Source organism: Toxotes jaculatrix, chromosome 2 (assembly GCF_017976425.1).
Source record: "Toxotes jaculatrix isolate fToxJac2 chromosome 2, fToxJac2.pri, whole genome shotgun sequence".
Classification (NCBI taxonomy): domain Eukaryota; kingdom Metazoa; phylum Chordata; class Actinopteri; family Toxotidae; genus Toxotes; species Toxotes jaculatrix.
In genome coordinates, this window is record NC_054395.1 from 7341332 (window position 1) to 7363327 (window position 21996).

At 40.8% G+C, this 21996-nt stretch overlaps 2 protein-coding genes across 2 annotated transcripts; both read right to left on the minus strand.

Annotated features, from left to right (window-relative positions):
* Positions 1–5487: 5487 nt before the first annotated feature.
* LOC121187182 (keratin, type I cytoskeletal 18-like) lies at positions 5488–8799 on the minus strand. The gene is made up of 7 exons (XM_041046333.1): positions 8380–8799; positions 7481–7563; positions 7242–7398; positions 6857–7021; positions 6632–6757; positions 5953–6176; positions 5488–5611 (listed from the first exon to the last, which is right to left on the minus strand). Exons 1-7 carry the CDS (start codon positions 8797–8799, stop codon positions 5488–5490), a joined length of 1299 nt encoding a protein of 432 aa, XP_040902267.1.
* Positions 8800–11076: 2277 nt separating this feature from the next.
* On the minus strand, positions 11077–17762 carry krt18a.1 (keratin 18a, tandem duplicate 1). Its single transcript, XM_041046319.1, has 7 exons — positions 17216–17762; positions 14527–14609; positions 13917–14073; positions 12498–12662; positions 12251–12376; positions 11801–12021; positions 11077–11683 (listed from the first exon to the last, which is right to left on the minus strand). Exons 1-7 carry the CDS (start codon positions 17654–17656, stop codon positions 11569–11571), a joined length of 1308 nt encoding a protein of 435 aa, XP_040902253.1. The 5' UTR covers positions 17657–17762; the 3' UTR covers positions 11077–11568.
* Positions 17763–21996: the final 4234 nt, after the last annotated feature.

Here is a 21996-nt window from a genome sequence, read left to right on the forward strand (position 1 = left end):
GAAGTCTGCAGGTGTGCCTGTGTGTGTCTTTTAACCGTGTGTGTGTGTATTTATGTTTGTGTGTGTGTGCGTGCTGTTATGACAGAGGGTCATTCCGACCTTTACACCTCTTTAAATTCAGACTCTCCCTTCCTGTGATGGAATTCCTCCCATCAAAAAATTCTTCCAAACAATCTCTATAATTAGAGCTCGCTCTCCAACAGCATACTGCAGTAAGTGGATTATCTGGGGTTAAATAAAGAGAATTAATAAGGAAACAAAGAGGTCTCTGTACAAAGTGTCATGGCTGTCATGAAAAACTCATCAAAATCTGATGGTAGTTTTAATTTATTTCTTCAACAAAATTTTTTTATTGTCCTGAGCTGACAGCATGAGCATATCAAAATTACTGAAAAACCACAGCACAGCTTTCTCTCACAGTAAAAGGGATAATTTATTTCTATTTGTTTGAGAGAGAATGAGCGTGACTGGTATTTGTCCAGGGTCCTGCTTGGTTCACACCCACATATTTTGTGTTTCTTTTGTGTCCTAAAATGACCCCACTTTTGTTTGACGCTCTTTGTAACTTATTAGTTTCATCCTCCAGCACAAAGACAGGGACAAACATTTTGACCAAAAGTCTATCTTCCTTACATACAGAAATATTTGCAGTTTCTAGACATTCCCCTAATGAGCGAGGAGTGTGCTGTAGTCAACTCTGACCAGTGTTGGTTATCTAACTGTGAAGATCTGCTTCAACTGATAATTTACTGGCTACAAACATGGTGGTTAATGTTTTGTTTGTTGCGTGCTTAGTTTTTAAGTCCTGTAACATGTCACATATTCTGGGTCAGTTTGAAGTGACCAAAACAATCTGCTCATCTCCATCTTGGTTACTAATCACACCACTAATTGGCCACATGTATACTTACCACATAGTATTATGTAGATGAAGTACATTTTGTTGTTGTTTAATTAATGTTGCACTAATGAATTTGTTAGATTTTGTTAGAAAACAGCAGCTCTGGGCACAGCGATACAGTTATGCAGCTGTCCTTTCACAGGTTCTGGTCACAGTTGTTGGTGGTGATAAGAAAGTTCCAGTGAAAATTAAGAGATGCAGCCACAGGTGCATTTGACAGTTTCAGGTTACCTTGTAGTGTAAATGTATTCTGTATCATGGCACGGTGAGCTTAACTATTATTGTATGTATTAATGCTTCTTTGCAAACAACATGTCACTAGTAAACAGATAAGATACCTTTACTGCATAAAATCAGAGGGTGATAGGAGCTTGATAAGCCAGACCTTTGTCATAGCTCATAGCTGAGCTTTGCAAGCTTTTGATTCCATATTTTAGGCTTGTGGCATATTACAGTATGATGCTATGAACTGTTTGGTCTGGGATAAATACAATATATTTCTCAATAGTCATTGTAGCTTCTCAGATAGCTAGTTATTTGTGTCGCTTCTGAAAATGAAGGATGATACATTCTGTCACTCACACTCCACAAAACTATGGGCCACCATGGAGCTTGTGGACACGAGGGTGTGTGAGCGAGACTGGAGAGAAAAGTCAGGGTGGAGTTGGTCTGTGGCCTTGAGAGGAGTTTATAGCTCCTTGCTGCCGCTGAGTGCTGCTAAAAATTCCACAAGGCTTATTTTACACCTTACACTTGTAATAGCCTGTACTTTGCTTATTCTTTATTTTATTAAAAGAAAAAAACTTTCTAAATAAAAACTTTCAACTGCATTTAAAAAAAAATCCTAATAAGAATAGTTCAGTGAAAGAAACAGTTGTTCAGCACTGATAGTTTCGGAAACAAAATGTATGGTTTTGTAGAATCTATCTGACATTCCTTTGTCCTTTGGCCTTTTTCTGCACAGTATTATGAATCATTAAAACCATGAAAATAGCACAGTCCCACTTGCAGTTTTAATCTTTTACCCTTTACTCTGGAATGTGAGTTAGTTACTCATTCAAAGAATGTCAAGGTTAATGAAACTGCTTCAGATAACAAGATACAAGTGTATGTGAATCAAAAAAGGTCACTTGTCTGGAAGGGAGAAAGAATCAGCTCTGTTCCTTTGTGAAGACAAAGTATTTGCTTCATCATGTGCAAAACTGGATGCTTTTATATTGTTGAACTCAGTCATCTTTCATTTCAGGCTGGATACATCCACACCAGAGAGCTGCCCTGCTGTATTTTTAGCAGAGGCTAGGCGGTAATCATCTTACTCCTTTGGGTGTACATCTTGCAACTTTCTGGTCACTAAGTTCTTTCGGTTAGTTTCCACGGAAACCAGACGAATGAGTCACCAAAAGAGTTCAGCCAGCTCAGTTTAGGAGGCGAGCCTTGGATTTCCAGCTCTCTCTGAGGACTGGAAAATGAAAATGGGGGAGAAAAACTGTGGCTGGATGTTGGCACACAGCCCAGTTCTGTTCTTACTTAATCTGCCCTCTGCGCCTAATCCTTCTCTGCCTCCTTCACATCTCTGCTCTCCCACACTCCTGTTTTCCCTCTCTTCATCTGTCTTTTAAGTTTTTTTTATTCTTCCTCACATTCTCTTTTTCTCACCCTCTCTTGCACCTTTTGTAGTGCTATCGTCAATGCCCTCAACCTACATAACTCAAAGCACCTTTGCACTTTGGCAAAGCTTACTGTAACTGTTTAAAAAAACTGGTTTCCTGTTCCCAGAAGTTGACATTAGTATATTTACCCATGTGTCATGTCTGTGATGCCGTGAAAGGCCAAAGATCCCATTTTGGTGAATCAGTCTTTCACTGTGCAGTGCATTTACTCACCACTGTTTGGAGTCTGATTGCAGGTTTTGATTGTGAACACTTCCTGTGGGCAGTCTGTATCCAGAACAGAGTCTGCTCTGCCAGTTAGACTGAAATCTACTGCAGCTTTAATCAATTCTTTGATTTTTTTTCCCCCGTCATCCCGCATCCTGTCACTGCTCTTGTTTCTCATCCATTACTTTCCCTTTTCTTTCACATAACTTTATTCCACCCCTCAGACATGCTGTCCTCATGTCTCCCAAATGTGTCCTGCATACACTCACAAACGCACACAGGCACACACCACACCCTTCTCCTTCCACCACTTTCCCCTCACTTTTCTCCCACTGGGAGGAGGAGGCCCACTGTGTCAGGAGCATTGCTTGACTGACTGACTGACTCACACCCGACACACCCAACAGATGTATGGGGCAGAGGGAAAGATGTTCTGTGTGTGTGTGTGTATTGTGTATATATGTGTCTATGTGAGAGAGAGAGAGAGCCAGAGATGATTCATGGTTTATCTATGTTAAGCCTTTTAAATGTTTTACTACGGAAGAGGGAAAAAGATATGAAACAGCGGTTGTTTATATTGCAGGCCTCTAACCTCTCATGACTGACTCATGCACGACTAGAAAGTTGTGAATGAGCTCCTGCGTTCCAGCTCAAACAATTAATTTGAACTCATGATAGCTGCTGATAACCCTGTACAGGCTTTTTCTCTTTAACAATAAACAGAAAGGTCTGTGATTCTGTCAAACAAAAAAGGAGGCAGCTCATTAATTTCAGCGCTCCAGCACACTTGGTACGAGGAGCTCACATGTAATGTTTTCTCAGTCTAATTACAGTAGTTAAATATTTTGTATTGCTAATATATATATTGAAGGAGTTATTGATTGCTGTAAGTCTTCTTGCTGTGCAATGATACCTTCCTTGCATGGCTACACTGTAAGAGAGGCGGGACAAACTTCACAGTCGTCATCACGGGAAAAAACGCCCGCTAAAATTTATCTGAAACCAATGTGAGTCTTGAGCAGTCTGGCTTTGCCAAACTAAGTGAAACCCAAGGTTACAGTCTCTGCAGCTGCAGGGGGTGGCCATGGCTCCGGATGTAGAGCAGGTTGTACACTAATCAGTGGTTTGATCCCTGGCTTGGTCCAGCACCTCCTGCATGTCTAAGTGTCCTTGGGCACTTGTACTTGTACTGTTACACTTGCTAGCTCTATGCCGTCTTATATTCATTGTCAAAAACATTAACTGGTCCAAGCAACTTCAGTGGGTCTGCTCTCCCTGTTCAGAGAGAGAGAGGTATTGTTCCGCCAGCCCTCTTTGGGGCCCACTGAGGAATTACAGGCATGCAGTACAGATATGCACTTGTGCCCTTTTTCATTTTCTAGCTAACCTCCCATCTATCTCCTATGCCTGTCAGTCCTGCTATCCCTCCTTTTCTTTTCCTTCCCTCTCTCTCTGGTTTGTGTGCTCAGCCTGCAGGGGATGAGTGGTCCTGCAACAAAGACTTGGACTGTAAGGGAAAACAGCTTTGTAACAGCTGCAGGCAAACCATATTGCACTGGAAACTGGCACACATTAGGAAACTATTACTTGTTGTCAGCTTCAGTTGGGAAACCAGTCTTGATTAAAATCTGGCAGAATGATTTAATGGTTCTGTCTGAGGAGTGCTGCAATTGTATGTTTCCAAAAATACTGGCATTGTGCTGATGAATGGTACATTGATTTATAAAGGCCTAGCTGTAAAAATATCCCCAAATGGCAAAAAAAAAAATTCCCTGCCAATTACCAAAATCTACTGATCCCCACATCTCTATCAACAACATATGAACAGCCTATCAACACAAAGTTATGCAGTGATTCAGCTGTGACCAGAAGAGGTCAGTTTGCATCAAAGAGTACACGGAAATCAGGCTACTAATGTGAATGTAAATAAACAGAAAGCAGAGACACAGGACTGAACTGGTCTGCTTGGACATGGCATGGGAATAGGAGTGTTCTGTCTATAAGGGGACTGCAGGTCAGAATGTGAATTTCTCAGACGCTGAAAGAATTTCCTCCGCTCACTGCAGACCTCGGTGTGTGTGTGTGTGTGTTGGGGGGGTGAGACGGCCAGAGGTTTTGGGGGGATGGGGGATCTTTTTTGGACTTTGTCTCGGCTGATGCAGGGCCTTCCTGGAATCATGTCCTGACTGTGAGGTTGATAACTGGCAGAGACTTTGAGTTCACTGCTCCCTGCCAAGAAGTAGTCCGTCATACAAACAAAAGTTTGACAAAAAAAATGGACTCCTTGATATAACATGTTAATTAGTGAGCTTTAGAGGTCCTGTGGTCTTGTTAGGAGGATTTTATTACATCTGGACAGTCGGGCTAGCTGTTTCCCCCTCTTTCCAATCTTTATGATAAGCTAAGCTAACTGCTGGCTATAGCTGTTCATATTTAACATACAGACATGAAAGTGGTCATCTATCCATCGACAAGAAAGCTAATAAACATATTTCCCAGAATGTTAAGCTCTACCTTTAAGGAATTGCGAATTATGAAAATTAATTATGCAATAATGTATGTCTTATAATCACTGTATAGGCAATTAATGCATAACTTGGATTGCAATTATTGTGCTCCTTATTGTGCTCCTTAACACAAAGCTAAAAAAAAAAAAACAGGCATGATGATACCCTTTTTGATGCTTGTTTTATTTTTGTTGCAGAGAAACTACACTACTTTTTCACTGGATTTAACATCCTTGCTCTCTGACACCACTTTGCCATCCACCAGAGTCTGAGTGACCGTAACCACCTTAGTCTGGACTGTCTTCTGATCAATTGCATCCTCCAGTCTGGAAAAATGGACAAAAGAGTGAATGAGAATTAGTTCTTTGGTCTTTGCTCTGAGAAAAAAAAGAGTCATACTTTATACATAGGAATAGCTGATTATATTCAGCAGTTGCACATGTAATTGGAAGAGTACTGTATGATGTATTGATGTAGATGAAGTACTTTTACCTTCTATATCAGGTGTGTCACCTCATGTTTGCATAAAGCTGATTTGAATCAAATTTGCAAAAACATGCCCTGGGACGAACAAAGCTCTTAATATCGGTCAGCTCGCAATGAAGAGCGCTGACTGTTTAAATGACCTGTATAGTTTAAAAGCTGCTTTCTGCCTCCTCATACTCACTTTAAGGTCGCCCCACCATCCAGCAGCCTCCTGTACTCGGCAATCTCGGCCTCCAGTTTCACCTTGATGTTGAGCAGGTGCTCGTACTCTCTTGTGTTATGCTGGATGTCGTTGCGGATCTGAGTCAGCTCCTCCTGCAGCCTCAGGATGATGGCGTTGTACTTTTCCACCTCCATGTTGTAACGCATCTCGATGTCACGGAGTGTGGCCTCCAGGGATGCTTTCTGTAAAGAGGTGAAAGACTAGTTTGATTACCCAGCTGATTGATGCAGCAGAGAATTTCAGCCTTGTTGAGAGATGAGGTGAGAAGATCAACACCAGGCAAGACCATGTCTGTACGATAAATATGAAGATACAGTAAACAGCAGTTTAGCATGGTGTAACATAAAGACGAGAAACAGAGGGAGAAAACCAGCCTAGCTCTGTTTAAAAGAAACAAAATCCACCTGCAAACGCCTCTAAAGCTCTCTAATTACACCCATAAGACCACAACAAGTCTCAAAGAAAATAATACTTAGCAGTTACAGTATATGAATCTATAATCTGCAGTACAAAAGTTAGACATTGTGGAAAACAAGGAATCATTACCGGCTTCCAAACTATGAGAAAAATTTGATGTAGTGGAGTGGGTATACTGGGCTTAAATGAGAATTATGTAAACTGGCACAAAGGATCTTACCAGACTGAGGGCAGACTGCAGTTCAATGTCTAGTGCCTGATACCTCCTCCTAGTTTCAGTCATTACACTCGTGGCCTCCTTCAGAGCTTCTGTGCTCTCAGTCACTTGGACCTGCACCTCTGTGATCTGGACACAAGATAAACCACATATAGTGCATGAAAAAGGTACTTAACAAGTACAGTTAGTCAACCCAAAATGTTTAACAACTGTGCACTGACGAATTACCTGAGATTCGTGCCATGCTTTGAGCTCCTCCTGGTTCTTCAGCGCTATCTTCTCATACTTGGCCCTCATTTCCTCCATGATCCTGGCCAGGTCCTGTCCTTTAGGAGCGTCAACATCCACATGGACGCCAACTTGGGTGATCTGGGCACGCAATTCAGCAACATCCTGTCAAGAGGGAAATAGAGTCAGGGAGTGATTTCCAAAGCAAAGTTAGTGGAGTTATCCTGTGCAAAGAGGTTAAGGAAAAAAATAATAGAGAGTATTCATGGTCTTATTTAAAGTAGTATTAGGAAAATCAAATAGGTTTTTCTCTGTGAACTATGATCTCATTGTTAGGGTTAGACAAAATCATCATGCAAATAATTTCTGCCTGCGGTGCCCTCACATTCTCATGATTCTTCTTCAGGTTGATCAGCTCTTCCTTTAGAGACTCAATGTCACTCTCCAGGTGCAGACGAATTACGTTGGTGTCGTCCAGAAGCTTCCTCAGTCTGGCAACATCGGCCTCCACTGTTTGACGCATGGACAACTCGTACTCCATCCTACCAACACATACTAAGGATGAGATATGCTGGTGCTGGATGGAGAGTCGGTTTCAGGTTACATACAAAGCAGAGCACTTACTTGACTCTGAAGTCGTCTGAAGCCAGGCGTGCGTTGTCAAGAGCGATAGCAAGGTGTGCGTTTCCCTTGATCATGTCAAAAATCTGGAAGAAAGGGAACAGTCTTTGTGATTTACAGTCTGTGAAATACAAACATACTGTATCCTCTAGTTTGTTCTCCCACTGTCACTTTGATAAATTGTGCAGTTGAAAGAAGAAGAAAAGAACAGCTTTGATAACACACTGTGAATTGTAATCACAACAAAGCAGGTTATCTTTTTGAGACCATCTATCATGGCTCAACTCAAGATAAGAGTCAGATTGCAGGTAATAAAAGGGTCAGTTAGAGAGATGCATGAGCTCTTTGTAGTGCAGGAGATACGGTATGATAGTAAAGATAATTGAAGCGACTCAGCCCGGAATGACTTTTGCTCCAACATTACATGACAAGTACAAGGTAAGAAAAGCTGAAGGTTGAGATCTTGGTCAATAAAATGGTCTCTTTAAAAAGTGACATTTTAACAGACATTTTGAACATTAGCTGGTGGTAGCTCACCCTCACCAAGAACTATATCAGAAAAATATTTTGTGCATCTGAGAGAAATCATATAACCCATTTAGTGACATTCATGCTATATGGCCACTGAGCATTGTCTTTATTTGGACATTCAGTAAAACCAGAACACTGAAGCACACCTGGATTTATCATTCTGCAAGTTTTTGTGCATTTCTTTTTGCAGTTTTTGCATCATGTTGTAAATTATAATAAACTTAAATTTAAACTTAACTTAAACTTAAATATATTATCAGCCATGAACAAATGTTTGGTCTTTTTTTTGTTTGTTTGTTTGTTTTCTACTAAGTGACAAAACAAGACACATTAAATATTATAATGACTGCCTGACCGATTTATTGACTCACCTTTGCTCTCAGCCCTGCAATGATGGTGTTGTACTTGCTGTAGTCTCTCCCCTCCAAGGGGCCCTTCTTTTCGATGGTCTCTCTGATTTTGATCTCCAGCTTGCTGTTGGCCTTCTCCAGATTCTTGACCGTCTCCAGGTAGCTGGCCAAGCGGTCGTTCAGGTGCTGCATGGCTAGCTTCTCGTTCGCGATGCCCAGGGTTCCAGAAGTGGACCCAGAGGACAAGGATTGGTAGTCATACCCACCGCCGAAGCTGCTGCCAACCCGTGTGCCGTAGGTGACAGTGGAGATCCTGGTCCCATGGCCGCCTGCCCCTCCGCTGACACTGTGAGCGTAGGCCCGCTCCATCTGAAGAGGTCTGTGAATGGTTGTATGACCACTGAGCATTTGAGAACTCTGGCGTTTAATCAGGGGCTCCATGGCTAAAAGAAGCGTGCCGATCAATCAGGAGAAGAAGAGGTATGTCCTGGCCCTGAGGAGTTTGGCAGCTGAGAGTGGAGGACAGAGGAGAGTTCTTGGGTCTTATATATCACTCTGAAAAGCAATATTCCTTTCTGCCACTCCTCTCATATCTATATTACATTTTTACCTTTAGCCTTCTTACTTCGACTTTGTCCTCCCAACACCCACTGTGACTCAATCTGTCAAAGGCAAACAGGTGTGCTGACATTTTCATATTTGATTGATATTGTGAGGTAAATTAACTGTATCTATGGTAACTGGGATTCCATAGAGATAAACTATCGTCCAAAAAACTATCAATAACACTATTGTCCTAGCTGAAATGTTCCCTCATTCTACTGAACATGGCCATTTTAGTTTGTTTTTGTTTTTTTGTCCTGATGCTGTAAATACTCACCAGTGCACCAAATGTGTGTTAATCTGCAGTCGAAAATAGTTAGTTAGTTTACTTAGTAGTTAAAACCTAAAACCTACATGACTGGTTCAAAGGGCCATGGCAAATAAAGGGAGATAATCTATTACTAATCTTTTTTACAAACAAACAAACTGAAAAAAGAGATGTGAATGTCAACAAGGTCTGTGGTGTACGTGAGTGGATTGGTGGCAAATGTGATGAGTAAACGTTAATAGGAAAAACAACAGAGGACCCAAACAATAGTGTGTATATGTGATCCTGTTAGGGACCAGTCAAAGGATAAATGTGCACAGGTTTACTTTTCAAAGATGAATTTTATTTCACCCACAAACATGCCTAACATACAAATGAATGAATATGAGCAATTTTAGTCACTAGACTAGACTGTACTGTAAAAAGAGGTCAACCAAACAGAACTCTACTCTGAAATACTGGTAACAAAACAAGACTTTAACTCATTTAATTGACCGAACAGAATGGGACAAGGATGAGACAAAAAGGTGAAAGCAACATAGACAGTAACTAAAACTCAAAACAACGAAACACCATCCCCCCCATGCTAATGTGGATCATGGTCTGGTCCATTCCTTGGGCCTCTGTATTTATCAGGGCTCCACCCTTAGCCACCTCTTTTGGCCAAACCAGGAAGGAGGACTGACGCAGCAGACACGGTAACTCAGAGTCAAAGAAAAATTAATGAGTGCAACTCATATACAATGACTGTGACACAATGATGTAAACCAAATGTGCGCACCTTAGAAAACAGTGTAGTGTCAAAATACAGAAATAAACGAAAATCTAAACTAAACAAACTGTGAATGTGTGTAAGAAAACTAACAAAGACTGTGGTAATGATGTGGGAGAGTGTGTGAAACCATGAATCTGTCTTTTTGCAGTTGTGTGTGGTGAGGCTGGATGAATGTTGCCATATTTCTGTTTCAGCTGTGGTTACGACCATCATGGACCCATTTTTGAAAAAGATTTACCAGCAGGTTTGGGGCTCAGTGCCACAGGCAGATTAGTCTGAAAGTATTAAGTGACAAACTGGTTTTGGAATTTGTTGGCAGTTAGAAGAATATAGAATTACACCAGCCTTATCCTTTAACTGGGTGTTCAGACCAAAGAAATGCAGGGTGTTATGCTGGTGGAGGCATGTTGCTTCAGATACCTGGGAAACAACGCAGTAAAAAAATGATTCAGGAGGAGGAACAGGAGTAATTGTTAAACCCTATGAGATGCCAAAACACTCTCAGCAAACAACTCTGCTATCTTACTATCTTATCATATACAATAATTTTATCCTACATTTCAACAGTCATGAGCCAAAAAGGTAGAATTACCAAGTTGAGGTTGTAAAAAAAAGGAGTATGCACTTGCATATAATTGGTTGGTCTACCAAGTGTGCTGTTGCAGGACTGTTTTTATCACACAGAGCTATGAAGATGGTTCTAAAGTAGTAAATGTAGAGTGATTGTAAAGGTGGCAGAGCACCAGTAAAGGTGGAGATAGAGTAGGAAGCTAAATTAGTAAGCAATGGATTAAGAATGAAGGATCTAAAGCTTGTCATACAACACTCTGAGGCTTAATCTAGTCAGGTTATGTGTTCCTATTTATAGTCTGACAGCACCTGAAGTTCAGTGGGTGTCTTAAAAAAATTCATAGATTGGAGTGAAAGCAGTAATTATTCCTCTGCTGTCAATATGAGTCCTTTTGCCAGCTTGATTCATTCATTTATGTTCATCATGATAACATAAGCTGATATATTTAACATAAATGATTTTTAGTTTCAAACAAAACACCATGCTCACACCAGCAAAACATTTCTTGAATGGACTTTATTGAAACCTCTGAACATCACAGCACAGCAAGCAGACTTCACTGGACAGGAAGAAAACCAATGATGATGAAACATAGGAAAACAAAATTTGTATCTAATTGGACTTGTTTTTTTGTTCAAACTTTGAAATATTCAATGTCTTAAATCAGTTTGTCTCTGAAAAAAACTCAGTTTTCAAATTCTGAATTCTGAATGTCTGCTGGTCACTACACAAACACATAAATAACATTGTGATGAAATAAATAAAAGATGATTTAGTTTTCCTCTGATCCAGTATTTTATTTATTTATTTATTTATTTATTTTTATCAGCCTGTGGAAGAGCTGTGTACCCAGGAAGTCAAACTAGCGGGTTAGTGCTCTATGACTAAGAAGTCAGTAGAACCTTTTAGAAATAAAATTTTGGCCAATTGTATGTCAGTGATATGATGTAGTGATAGTGATTGTTGGAGATGCCAGGTGATTGCTTCTGGTTTTCAAAGGTTCTTGGTCTCTGTGCTGGAGGAAACCACCTTGCCATCCACCACGGTCTGTGTGACAGTCATCACTTTGGTCTTCACTGTTTTCTGGTCTTCCAGAGCGTCCTGGAGCCTGAACAACAAGAACAACAACAAATTAATTGTCACATAATTTCTACTGACAGATTTTTTTGCGTCAAATGTGAAATACAGTCAAGGTTTTTCTTCAGAATCTTTATAATCTACGCACTTGAAGTCTCCACCGTCCAGCAGCCGTCTGTATGTTGCAATCTCAGCCTCCAGCTTCATCTTCATGTTGAGCAGGACCTCGTATTCCTGTGTCTGCAGCTGGATTTTGTTACGCAGCTGTGTGAGCTCTGCCTCCAGACCCAGGACGATGCTGTTGAGAGACTCCATCTCCATGTTGTAACGCATCTCTGTGTCCCTCAGTGTGCCCTCCAGAGAGGCTTTCTGTGAGCGTGAGACAATCGAGGGGAAAGAAAAGAAGGGGTTAAAATTTTACAGTGAACCTGGCTCGCTGATGACAGCTCCATAGTGACGGGTCACCAGAGTGTAAAGCTTGTGTCAACAAAATAAATGCTAGAGACTTGAAATGAGAGTGCTGAGTTAAGCATTGTGGGGAGTTAAGACAGGCGCGTGGTGAGGTAAATGAAGTGTGTGCTGACAGAATGCTTCTCACCAGGCTCTTCTGTGACTCCAGCTCGATCTCCAGGGTTTGTATCTGTCTGCGCAGGTCATTCACCTCTGTTTGGGCACCCTTCAGGGCCTCTGTGTTCTGGGCAACCTGGGTCTGCACTTGTGTAATCTGAAACAATGAAAGATGAGTCAAAGTTAGTCTAAGACTTCACTGATTTGTTTTTTTAAGTTGACTTTGTGCTCGACTTTGTGTAGATGACAGTTTCTTTTTTTTTTTTTAATTCATTTACCTGAGATTCGTGCCATGCTTTCAGTTCTTCCTGGTTCTTCAGTGCCATCTTCTCATACTTGGCCCTAATTTCTGTCATGATCTGAGACAGGTCCTGGCCCTTAGGAGCGTCGACATCCACGTGGACTCCTGACTGTGCAATCTGGTTACGAAGCTCCATTACTTCCTAAAGAAACCAGAACAGACAGGATAATTAATGCACATAATCACAAATCCTAACTATTTATTTTCTCATCTGAAGCTACATGAAAAGTAGTGAACTCTCTAGTGCACTTGAAAGGGGCAAATTAACTCATTTCCAAAGCTTTCAGTCATCTCAAAATGATAGAGTACTCCCCAGGTCTTATGGATTCTGGGACTTGATTTATTGAACCCTGACCCAGCTCTGACCCCTCACCTCTTCCAAGTATAATCACATGTTATGGTCAGGTAAATATACAGGGGGTGCATCTAAACCTGTGTCTGGGGCCTCAAACACTTAATTCAATATTTCCCTTCAGTAAACAAACAGTTATTTTTATGAGCTTAAATGATAGTAATTTGAATTCTCTGGTGTTTTCTCTGTTGCCAAATGTGGATGGAAACCATTTTGGCAATGAGGCTTCCCACAGTATTCACATCCAGATATTTCAGATTTCTTAACAAACCTCCCTCTTCCCACTGAAGTTTTCTCAAGCTTGTTTTCAAGAATGTCCCACAGCCTGTCAGGATGTGTCGGCAGCAGTCGTGGCGTAGCGTGTAACATACATGTGTAATATAAACACACATGGTAATGATGTTTGAAGGGATTACTGAGATGAGCTAGAGAGCAAATATTAATTCAGCTCCTCTAAAGGCGTGGGTGTTTGCTTAAATGATGACCAAAGGTGTCTTAAAAGTGGCTTTTGTTTGAGATTCATTTGCAGCACTAAAGATGTCAGCACTTCAGTGACATGAATACAACCTTTGACTAATCTTTGACTTTCACTGACAAAATGTACAAAACCAGACCATAAGCTTATGTTAAAGGACCTGAAAACCTATATATATATATATATATATATATATATATATATATATATATATATATATATATATAAAGTGGGTGGGGCTGATTTGAGAAATGTGATGTCACCGTGCACCAATTAGAAGTGAGCAAAATGTGAATCAAACTGTGATCACAGTTGTGGGGTCATTTGCTAATGTAAGGTAGCACTGTTGGTTAAATCTGATCAAACCACATCCACACAGTCCCGATGAGCAGAGTTTTTAAAACTAAAATTCTTAATAATTGATAACTAAAGTTGTGTTTTCCAAACTTAAATATCGATTGTTGCTTATTTAGTTATATTTAGAAATTCAATCTCGTAGAGAAGTATTTTGATTTGAAACCAAGGTGTCGGGGGCTTCAAAGTTTAGACTTGACTGCAGTCATACTCACATTTTCATGGTTCTTCTTGAGGTGGATGAGCTCCTCCTTCAGGGCTTCGATCTCGCTCTCCAGATTCATGCGGCTCATGTTGGTGTCATCGATGAGCTTCCTCAGACCGACAATATCGGCCTCCACAGACTGGCGGATGGCCAGCTCAGACTCGTATCTATGAAACACGAGGCAGGAAAGTGAGGAGACCTTGAAAGCCTGATACAGCTGCTCACATTCACAAAGACTGGTTGAATTTTTAAATCTGCTCATCAGACCACATTAGTTCGTTAACTCAGGATGGACCTAAATCTCATGTCCAACAATTCTTCTAAGGTGTCTTTCCTTTAAGTTTAAATATACGTGTACATGGTCATTATTTAGCATACAACATTCAACAGTCTAGTAGCCAGCTGTGTTTGCAATGACATCTAATTTATGACACAACTGCAACACCTCCATAGGCTATGATGCAAAGGTGATGATTTATGACTACAAGACAAATGACTGTCTCTTTAGATCATGGAGCTATGTATTCATCCTCCAACCCATTCAGCAGTAAAACAGGGTGTGCCCACAGCTGTCTGGCTTCGTGTTTTACAGTTTCAGCAGTGCAGCGGGCGGTTCTTACTTCACTCTGAAGTCATCGGCCGCCAGGCGAGCGTTGTCGATGTTGAGAACCAGGCGGGCATTGTCGATGGTGGCATCAAACACCTAGAACAGGTTTACAAAAGAAAGAGCTTGTTTAGATTGTAAACTGAGGACAGGGGCCTATCACTGACAGCCAACAACTGGGTGAACATTTACACCAGAGAGCTGACAAAAGTTTTTTTTTTTTTCTTTTTCTTTAGTCTGAATATTACTTTTGTTGCCAAGTGGTAATATTTTAAAGTAACAGTTTTACATGTAGATGAGAAGATTGGTACCACTCTCATTCAGTACAGTAGATACAGCTACAGGCAGCAGCCAGTTAGCTTAACCTCACAGAAAGACTGGAAATAGTAAACTTTGCTAACAAAATCTGCTTAATAGCAACAACAAAAAAGTCACTGCGCCGAGCCATGAATTAGTCGAATGAAATAAATAGTTTCAGTTGTTAGCACGTACCTTCAGTCAGAGCTAGGCTAGGTGTTTCCCTTTGTTTCCAGGCTTTATGCTAAGCTAAGCTAAGCTAAGCAGGTGCTGGCTGTAACTGTATATTTATTGTACAGACATGGGAGCATTTTCTCAACTATCTCTTGGCAAGAAAACAAATAAACATATTTTCCATAATGTCAGCCTACTGTCCGTTAGCTTTAAAATATCATGAGAGCATTTTTCAGGAGCAAATGAAGTTTAACCTGGCCACTGTTCATGCTCGACAAAAATAAGATTATGAAATTATACAAGCACAGCATAATTTATACACGTCTATAATGGGTGTTTATTCCACTGACATAAGCAGTAATAGATTTGGTGTCAGGGAAAAAATGTCATTGCCTGTGTAAATGAGGACAGAGGCAACAGGTCATTTTAAAAACCACATGGTTGCAGTATTTGCTTTAGCAGAGTAGATAAGAGCTGGTCAGGATGGCAGGGGAGGCATTCAGGTGACGAAGTCTGGGAGCCAATCAATGGCTGCCAGGCAGCAACTGTCTTGAACATGATCTATCCTGTCAGCAGGGCAGGGTGGGGGCAGGTGATTTGCATTAGTAAGGTGGTGATGGTGGTTGTGGAGACGGTTGTGTGTGTGCATGTTCGGTCATCTGATTGCGCATGCATGTGTGTGTTTGCATGGATAGTTGACATTGCGTGTTTTACTGGACTGTTTTTTTTTTTTAATGCGGCTGTGAGAGTCTGTGTTTTGTCAGATGGGGATTGAGGCAGAGGGCACCATCTGAGTTATATTTGCATCATGCCAGAAGAAAAATGAGGCTGTGTTGACCCTAGACTGTTTGGATGAACTGGGGCCCTTGGCTGTTAGTATAATAAATAAAACCTAATTTCCAAGAGATTTGCTCTTATGTAATGTTATGAAAATGATAAGATTTAGGGCAACAAAATAGCTTTCCATCCATTTTTCCATTTAATTTGTATCATCATTTCAAAAGGAGTGTCAGCTGACCTTGATGCTGCTTTTTGTGTTGCTTTCACAAGGAAAAAGACAGAAAAAGACATGACCTCTGTGGACATGCATACATTCTTACAGTGAGAACAGTATGTCTGTATTTCTGAGAAATCTGTGTCTCTTAAGTTCGGGTCCAGTGGAGCCAAACCGGAATACTTCCTTGGAAACGGCACTCGACTCAATTGAAAAGGAAAATGTAGTTTTCAGTGAAGGGTTGCTGCAAGTGTAGGGTTACACAGCCTAGTTTCCCTTTCAGTCAGTGGGTTGTTCTTTCTTTGGCATTCAATGGAGCAAAACCTGGAATGAATGATTGACAAATGTTCCCGGTTGTGCAATTCCCTCATTTTCTTTCAGTTCTAAAATCTTTTTGCACTGTGCCAGATGTATTTGTATGAGGTGTATCAGGTAATTAATAGAGTTCTCAGATTAATTAATTAATTACAAAATACAGAACGTAAAGTCACTGAACTAATAAACTCCACCTTGAAAGATAGCTTTAAGGAAAGTGAGCCTTTCCTTATCAGCTTCTGTTTTGTGTATACACAATAGTAATGATTTTTACTATATGTTCAGCCCTGGTGTTAAACTAACAGCACATTGTTTGTATTACACCGAACAAAGAGGAAAAAGGTAGTTAAAGTCATGATGTATGGGCCTGCAAATTGACCCTTTATAGTCTGTAAAGTCCCCTGACTCTTGTTTTTTGTTTCTCTGTGCTTTCCTGTCTCTCTGACCCCTGATGCTCCAACATTCCTCCTCCATACTGTTTCCGGTCCAACCCTCGGCCCCTGGCCCCTAGTGTATCAGTGTGCACTGTGCCAAGGACCAGCAGGAACCAAGTCAACCCCCCCTCTGTTAGGAGTCTACAGAAAATCAGTACATCAAAGTACAGATGGAGCTGCATTTAGGTAAGGGGTATGGAGTATATTGCTTTGAATGAAACACATCTGTATTGTAAAATGCCTTCAAGATGTATTGTGCCCTATTCTGTTTTATTCATTTCTTGCTCAATCACACTTGCGTCATTTCTTCTCAAAGCATTCACCATCTCATAACTCTCCCTGGGTTTCATCTTTCAGTTCACACGTCCTCCATCACCCCCCTCCCACCCTCTGTCCAACTTCCCCCTCTGCTTTTGTTCAACACTTAATAAATCAGCACATGCACATTCCCCTGTCCGCTCTCACCATGCTCCCTCAGTCCCCCTACTCACCTTCTTCCTCAGGTCATCCAGGATGGCCTGGTACTTGCTGTAGTCTCTGAAGTCAGGTCCACTCTTCTCCAGGGCCTCCTTGATCTTAATCTCCAGCTTGTGGTTGGCCTGCTCCAGGTTCCTCACTGTCTCCAGGTAGTTGGCCAGGCGGTCATTCAGGTTCTGCATGGCGAACTTCTCGTTGCCCATGATGTCGCCGCTGTTCCCGCTGGAGCTCACCTGGATGCTGCTGGAGAAGGCCCCAGCTCCAGAGCCCATTCCTATCCCAGCTCCCAACCCACTGCGCACGCTGGAGGAGACGCTGATGCGGGACCCACCGGCCCCACCATGGATAGTGGGGGCCCTGTAGACAGGAGCAGAGGTACGGGTGACTGAGATAGCAGGAGACCTGCTACTAGTGGAGGAGCGCATAGAGTATGTAGTTTGCTTGGAGGTTTTCATTGTTGCTGTAGAGTGTGAGACTCAGTGACAGACTGTGAGTAAGAGAGAGAGGCACAGGCTGGGCAGGCACAAATGGGAGCTCACAGACACAAGGCAGGACGAGAGGGAAGCTCTTTAACTATATAAACCTTGTGGGCCCTCAGGTCCGCCCCTCAGACCACTCCCCCTCATCCTGAGTCACCTCCCTCTTTTCCACAGGCCTAAACCGCAGCACTGCTCACAGCATGCCTTTGTCCTCCAAAACCTCCAAAGTTGGTAAATTCAGAGAACTCAGAAAAGATTCAGAAAACTGGAGATTTTCAGAATTTCTTGAATAAAACTAGATTTTTTTTAAAGACATGAATTATACTCAATATGACTTGGAGTTTACTGATAAAACTAGTAAACCTTCTACCCCTTTATTTCAACAGTACCCCAAAGATTTTAAAATCATAACAGTAAATTTCTTCTAAGTGAACAACAAATGAATGAAGTGACACTGAGGCATAAATTATATCAGCTACAATGCTTTTCAGTGGATTTGTTAATAATAAAAGATAATAAAAGAACACCAGCCAGAATCTTTGAAGGTGGTTACACGGCTGTGAAGCTATACCACAAAAATGGGTTTGGGCGAGGTAAGCAGCTGTCCCATCAAACGTCAACAAAATTCAGTTGCATGAACAAACATTTCTCAATCTGACACCCACATTCGACTCATTACAACATGTTATCAGTTGTGTCACAATCCCCACCCTGAACATATCAGGAAGGGATCATCACTTTTGGAGAATTCAGTGTCTCAGAGTGGGAGCAGCCAGTTTACTGAAATCCTTTCCTCCTCACATCACTCCGAGAGAAAAGACTCCTTTCCTCTGACTGTAGTCATTTCAGTGAGTGTGTTTTAACCATTCCAGGCATCTGTTGGTTTCCATTCATTTCTGCACTCATGGCTTCCTGGAAGGTTATGAAAAGCATCCGCTGAAAAAAACAAAAGAGCAAAAAAAACATACGCAAACATGCAAAGTATATGATTTGTAGTGTTTTACAGTCTTGACGGTTAATAAACATGGACAAAATCTCTGAGTTAAATTAGATAAGAGTTTTTGAGGTGTTACGTAGCTCCAGATGTTAAGTACGGTACAGTATGTTATCTATCTTACAGAGCCGGATGTGCGTTCGATTGTCTCCCCCCCATAAAGGATATGGCCAAACAAAGGAACATTTCACAGTCTCCTCAGTAGATACGTAAGAACAATGACTTTTCAAAACCAGTAAACATATTTCAGGAGAACCCCTGCAGGTTTTAAACACAAGCACATTCCACACACGGTGCCACTAAAGCTTCTTGTTATTAGCTTATAACGAGGGCAGAAATCCACCTTTTCTTTTCTTTGCAGTTTTGTGTTTTCTCTCTCTTGTAATTTAAAGTCAAGAAAATGCAGGGAAGCTTGTGTTTGTGTTATGTTTTTATGTCTGTCATCAAAGCTTAATCTTCTTTTTTTCTAGTGTAAAAACCACTGAACAAAAATACTTACATATTATTTGGAAATTATAAGTTTGTTTACCCACCCTTGTGTTCCTGTACCAGTATCAACTTGTTTTCTGTTACAGTTCCTCCTTAACGGTGTCAGTGTTCATGTTCAGTCTCATCCTCTCGCACTCATTTTTTTGTTTGTTTTTCAGGAAGGAACATGTAGCAGGATATTAAAGTATAAAGAGCTCCTGATGAAATAGAAACAGCTCTTGTACTGTCACTGAGCAGGCAAACAAAAGGGATTCCCTCTAAGCATAGCAATAAAGCATGTCTTCAAAACATGTTTTACAATAATAATACAGGCCTATTTGTGCATTGTTTTTACAGTAAAATGCTGTGTGTCTACAAGGACAGTTGTGTGCATGAGCAACAGAGGGAGGGGGACACACACAGAATGAGAACCAGAGATAAAAATCAAGACAGAAGACAAAAAGGTGTATTTTCGATTACAAGATAAATATCATACACTCCGAAGTGAGTAACCTCAGATACAGACAGACAAAGGCTGTGGTTGGCCAGTTTTAGGGCTTTTGTTTGTCTTGGAGTGGTAGTGATAACTGCAGGGTTTTGTCTGGTCCTGATGGCTGCCACGCCTGACAGAGAAAACACAGACTAAGATATGGAGATGTATAGAGCAGATAATGGGATTCAAGTTTCAGACCCACTGGATATGTAAGATAAATGATGGAGATTCCTGTAGGGTTCAGTGCCAATGCTTTTCCCATCTAAACAAATATGACACAGAAAAGACATGTTTCAATGCTATGTAACACAAGGTTATTCAGTGTAAGTGACTATTTTAAAGGAATTGTTCAATGTTTTGGGAAAAGATAAGAAGATTCATACTACTATGATATCTGTGCGTAAGTATGAAGCTGGAGCCAGAACATGGTTAGCTTATCTTAAGTAAGCATTAAGACTTACATTTTACCATCATCTCTAAAGGTCACAGATTAACATTTTTCTCATTTTTTGAAAAGAACACAACCTAAATGTAAAAAAAGAAACCTAAAAACCAGTGAAGTGCTGTCGTGCCTGTGCAGAGTCCTATACTAAAATCTGTTGCTCATTTCTGACAACTCACACTAAAGACATGCTGCACAGAAATACCTTCTTGAATCGATAAACTATTGTTCGTCAAGAAACAGAGACATCCCTGAACTCCCCGTAAACGACTGTTTTTGTGCAGGGATTAAACACATTGGTACAATTTGTTTATCACGTGCACATTTCTAGACTTTGTCTGGAAATCAGGCCAGCTGTTTCCTCCTGCTTTCAGCCATTTATGCCAGTTGCAAAGCGAACTCTACCCCTCTCTCCAGCACATGAGACTGGTATCTATCGTCTTAGCTCACCCTCAGAGAAATATGAGAAAAAGAATATTTCCCAAAGTGTAATTTAGTTTAAGGACCTGTCCTTTGTTTCTCTAGGCCCCAGTCGCAACAAGAACACCTTTCATCCAGGTGTGTGAAACACAGTAATGTTTTTCCTCTTTGCTTATGTTTCTTGGCACAGCCTAAGCATTATTTTCTGTCAGCTGTCACTAAACCATTCATTTCATGTAAAATCAACATGGTCATGGTTTTGGAAAAACCATCCATGTGTAGATAAGGGTGATGCATGTTTAATGGCATTTTGACATTTGTACAAAATGGTATCATTAGATACGAATGGTTGCAACTAACCATCATCTCTCAACTGACAGAAGTCTTTTAATTTCTCTCACTGGCTCTTGTTGGATTTTGAATCAGGTTAAATCCCATATTTTTGTAATGGTTTTAAAATACTAAAGGGACACGTCCGTTTTTGAAGACATCCCACTGAAATGTTTGATGTGAAACATCATTCTGTCTTTTCTCAGCAATGTACACCACCTAGGACTTACATCAAAGGTTCTGGCTCAGTGTCAGGAATTTTTGTCTGTTATTACCTGGACCGTCATCACCCACCATGAATCATTCCCCTCCCAGCCACATGCTTATCCCTATTCATACAATGTGGTTTGTTCCCAGACATATTAACAAACTGATGGCTTCAGATTTCATCAAAGTATTATAAAGTTATCATTGTGTGTACAGATATACACAGATATAGGGTATGACTGTTTTTTTGTTTTTTTTTAAATCAGTAAATTTGTTAGTTTTCATTTTGAAAACTTCATTACAAAAATAGCATATGCTAACCATTTGCTGTTTTGTCTGTTTTTCCTGCTTTGAGGCAGTGTTTGGGGAATTAGCAGTCTGTTTTCATTTTCTCTCTATTTTACTTTCATTTACTGGGAACATTTTCTTGGCTGTGTTCACTGCAGGAGCCCTTCATTTACTGTAAAACACGATGAACAGCAGGATACACACAAAAAAAAGAGATAAAGGGAAGATAAAATCTAAGTGAAAATCAGTTCAGACCTGTCTGCTCTCTTTTGGGAAATTTTTATGATTAAAATCAGAGTGAAACAAGAATAAAACTAAAAATAAGAGTTCTGGTGTTTAAAAAAAAACAAATAAATAAAACCAAGTTACAACTGAGTGCATGAACTGAAAAATGAAAAGCTATGCATGTTTATTAAATTAAGTATCTAAATTGTTTTGTAGATTTGGAGATTTCCTTATAGAAATGAGTGGCAGTCTCCAGTGTTGGGGCAGCGCTGGGCATGGGAGGGGCAGAGCTAAGCCTGCTACACCACACTTATCGTCATGTTATAATCCCATTGACCAGAATGGACCATTAGTCTGGGGAGTCACAAGACAGTCACACCTGCAGTCTGACAAATGCCCTGCCAGGCCCTACTCTCACTTTTGCCAGATACATTGATGGTGGGGAAAAG

What these genes read in the sequence shown, in the direction of transcription:
- krt18a.1 (XM_041046319.1), bottom strand. Translation starts at nt 17,656, where the DNA reads ATGAAAACCTCCAAGCAAACTACATACTCTATGCGCTCCTCCACTAGT. An exon ending in TGGATGACCTGAGGAAGAAG is followed by an intron (nt 14,610 to 17,215) that starts GTGAGTAGGGGG and finishes AACCTGTTCTAG; the next exon opens with GTGTTTGATGCCACCATCGA. An exon ending in GCCGATGACTTCAGAGTGAA is followed by an intron (nt 14,074 to 14,526) that starts GTAAGAACCGCC and finishes CGTGTTTCATAG; the next exon opens with ATACGAGTCTGAGCTGGCCA.
- LOC121187182 (XM_041046333.1), bottom strand. Translation starts at nt 8,799, where the DNA reads ATGGAGCCCCTGATTAAACGCCAGAGTTCTCAAATGCTCAGTGGTCAT. An exon ending in TGAAGAAGAATCATGAGAAT is followed by an intron (nt 7,022 to 7,241) that starts GTGAGGGCACCG and finishes CCCTCTTGACAG; the next exon opens with GATGTTGCTGAATTGCGTGC. An exon ending in TGCAGTCTGCCCTCAGTCTG is followed by an intron (nt 6,177 to 6,631) that starts GTAAGATCCTTT and finishes ACCTCTTTACAG; the next exon opens with AAAGCATCCCTGGAGGCCAC.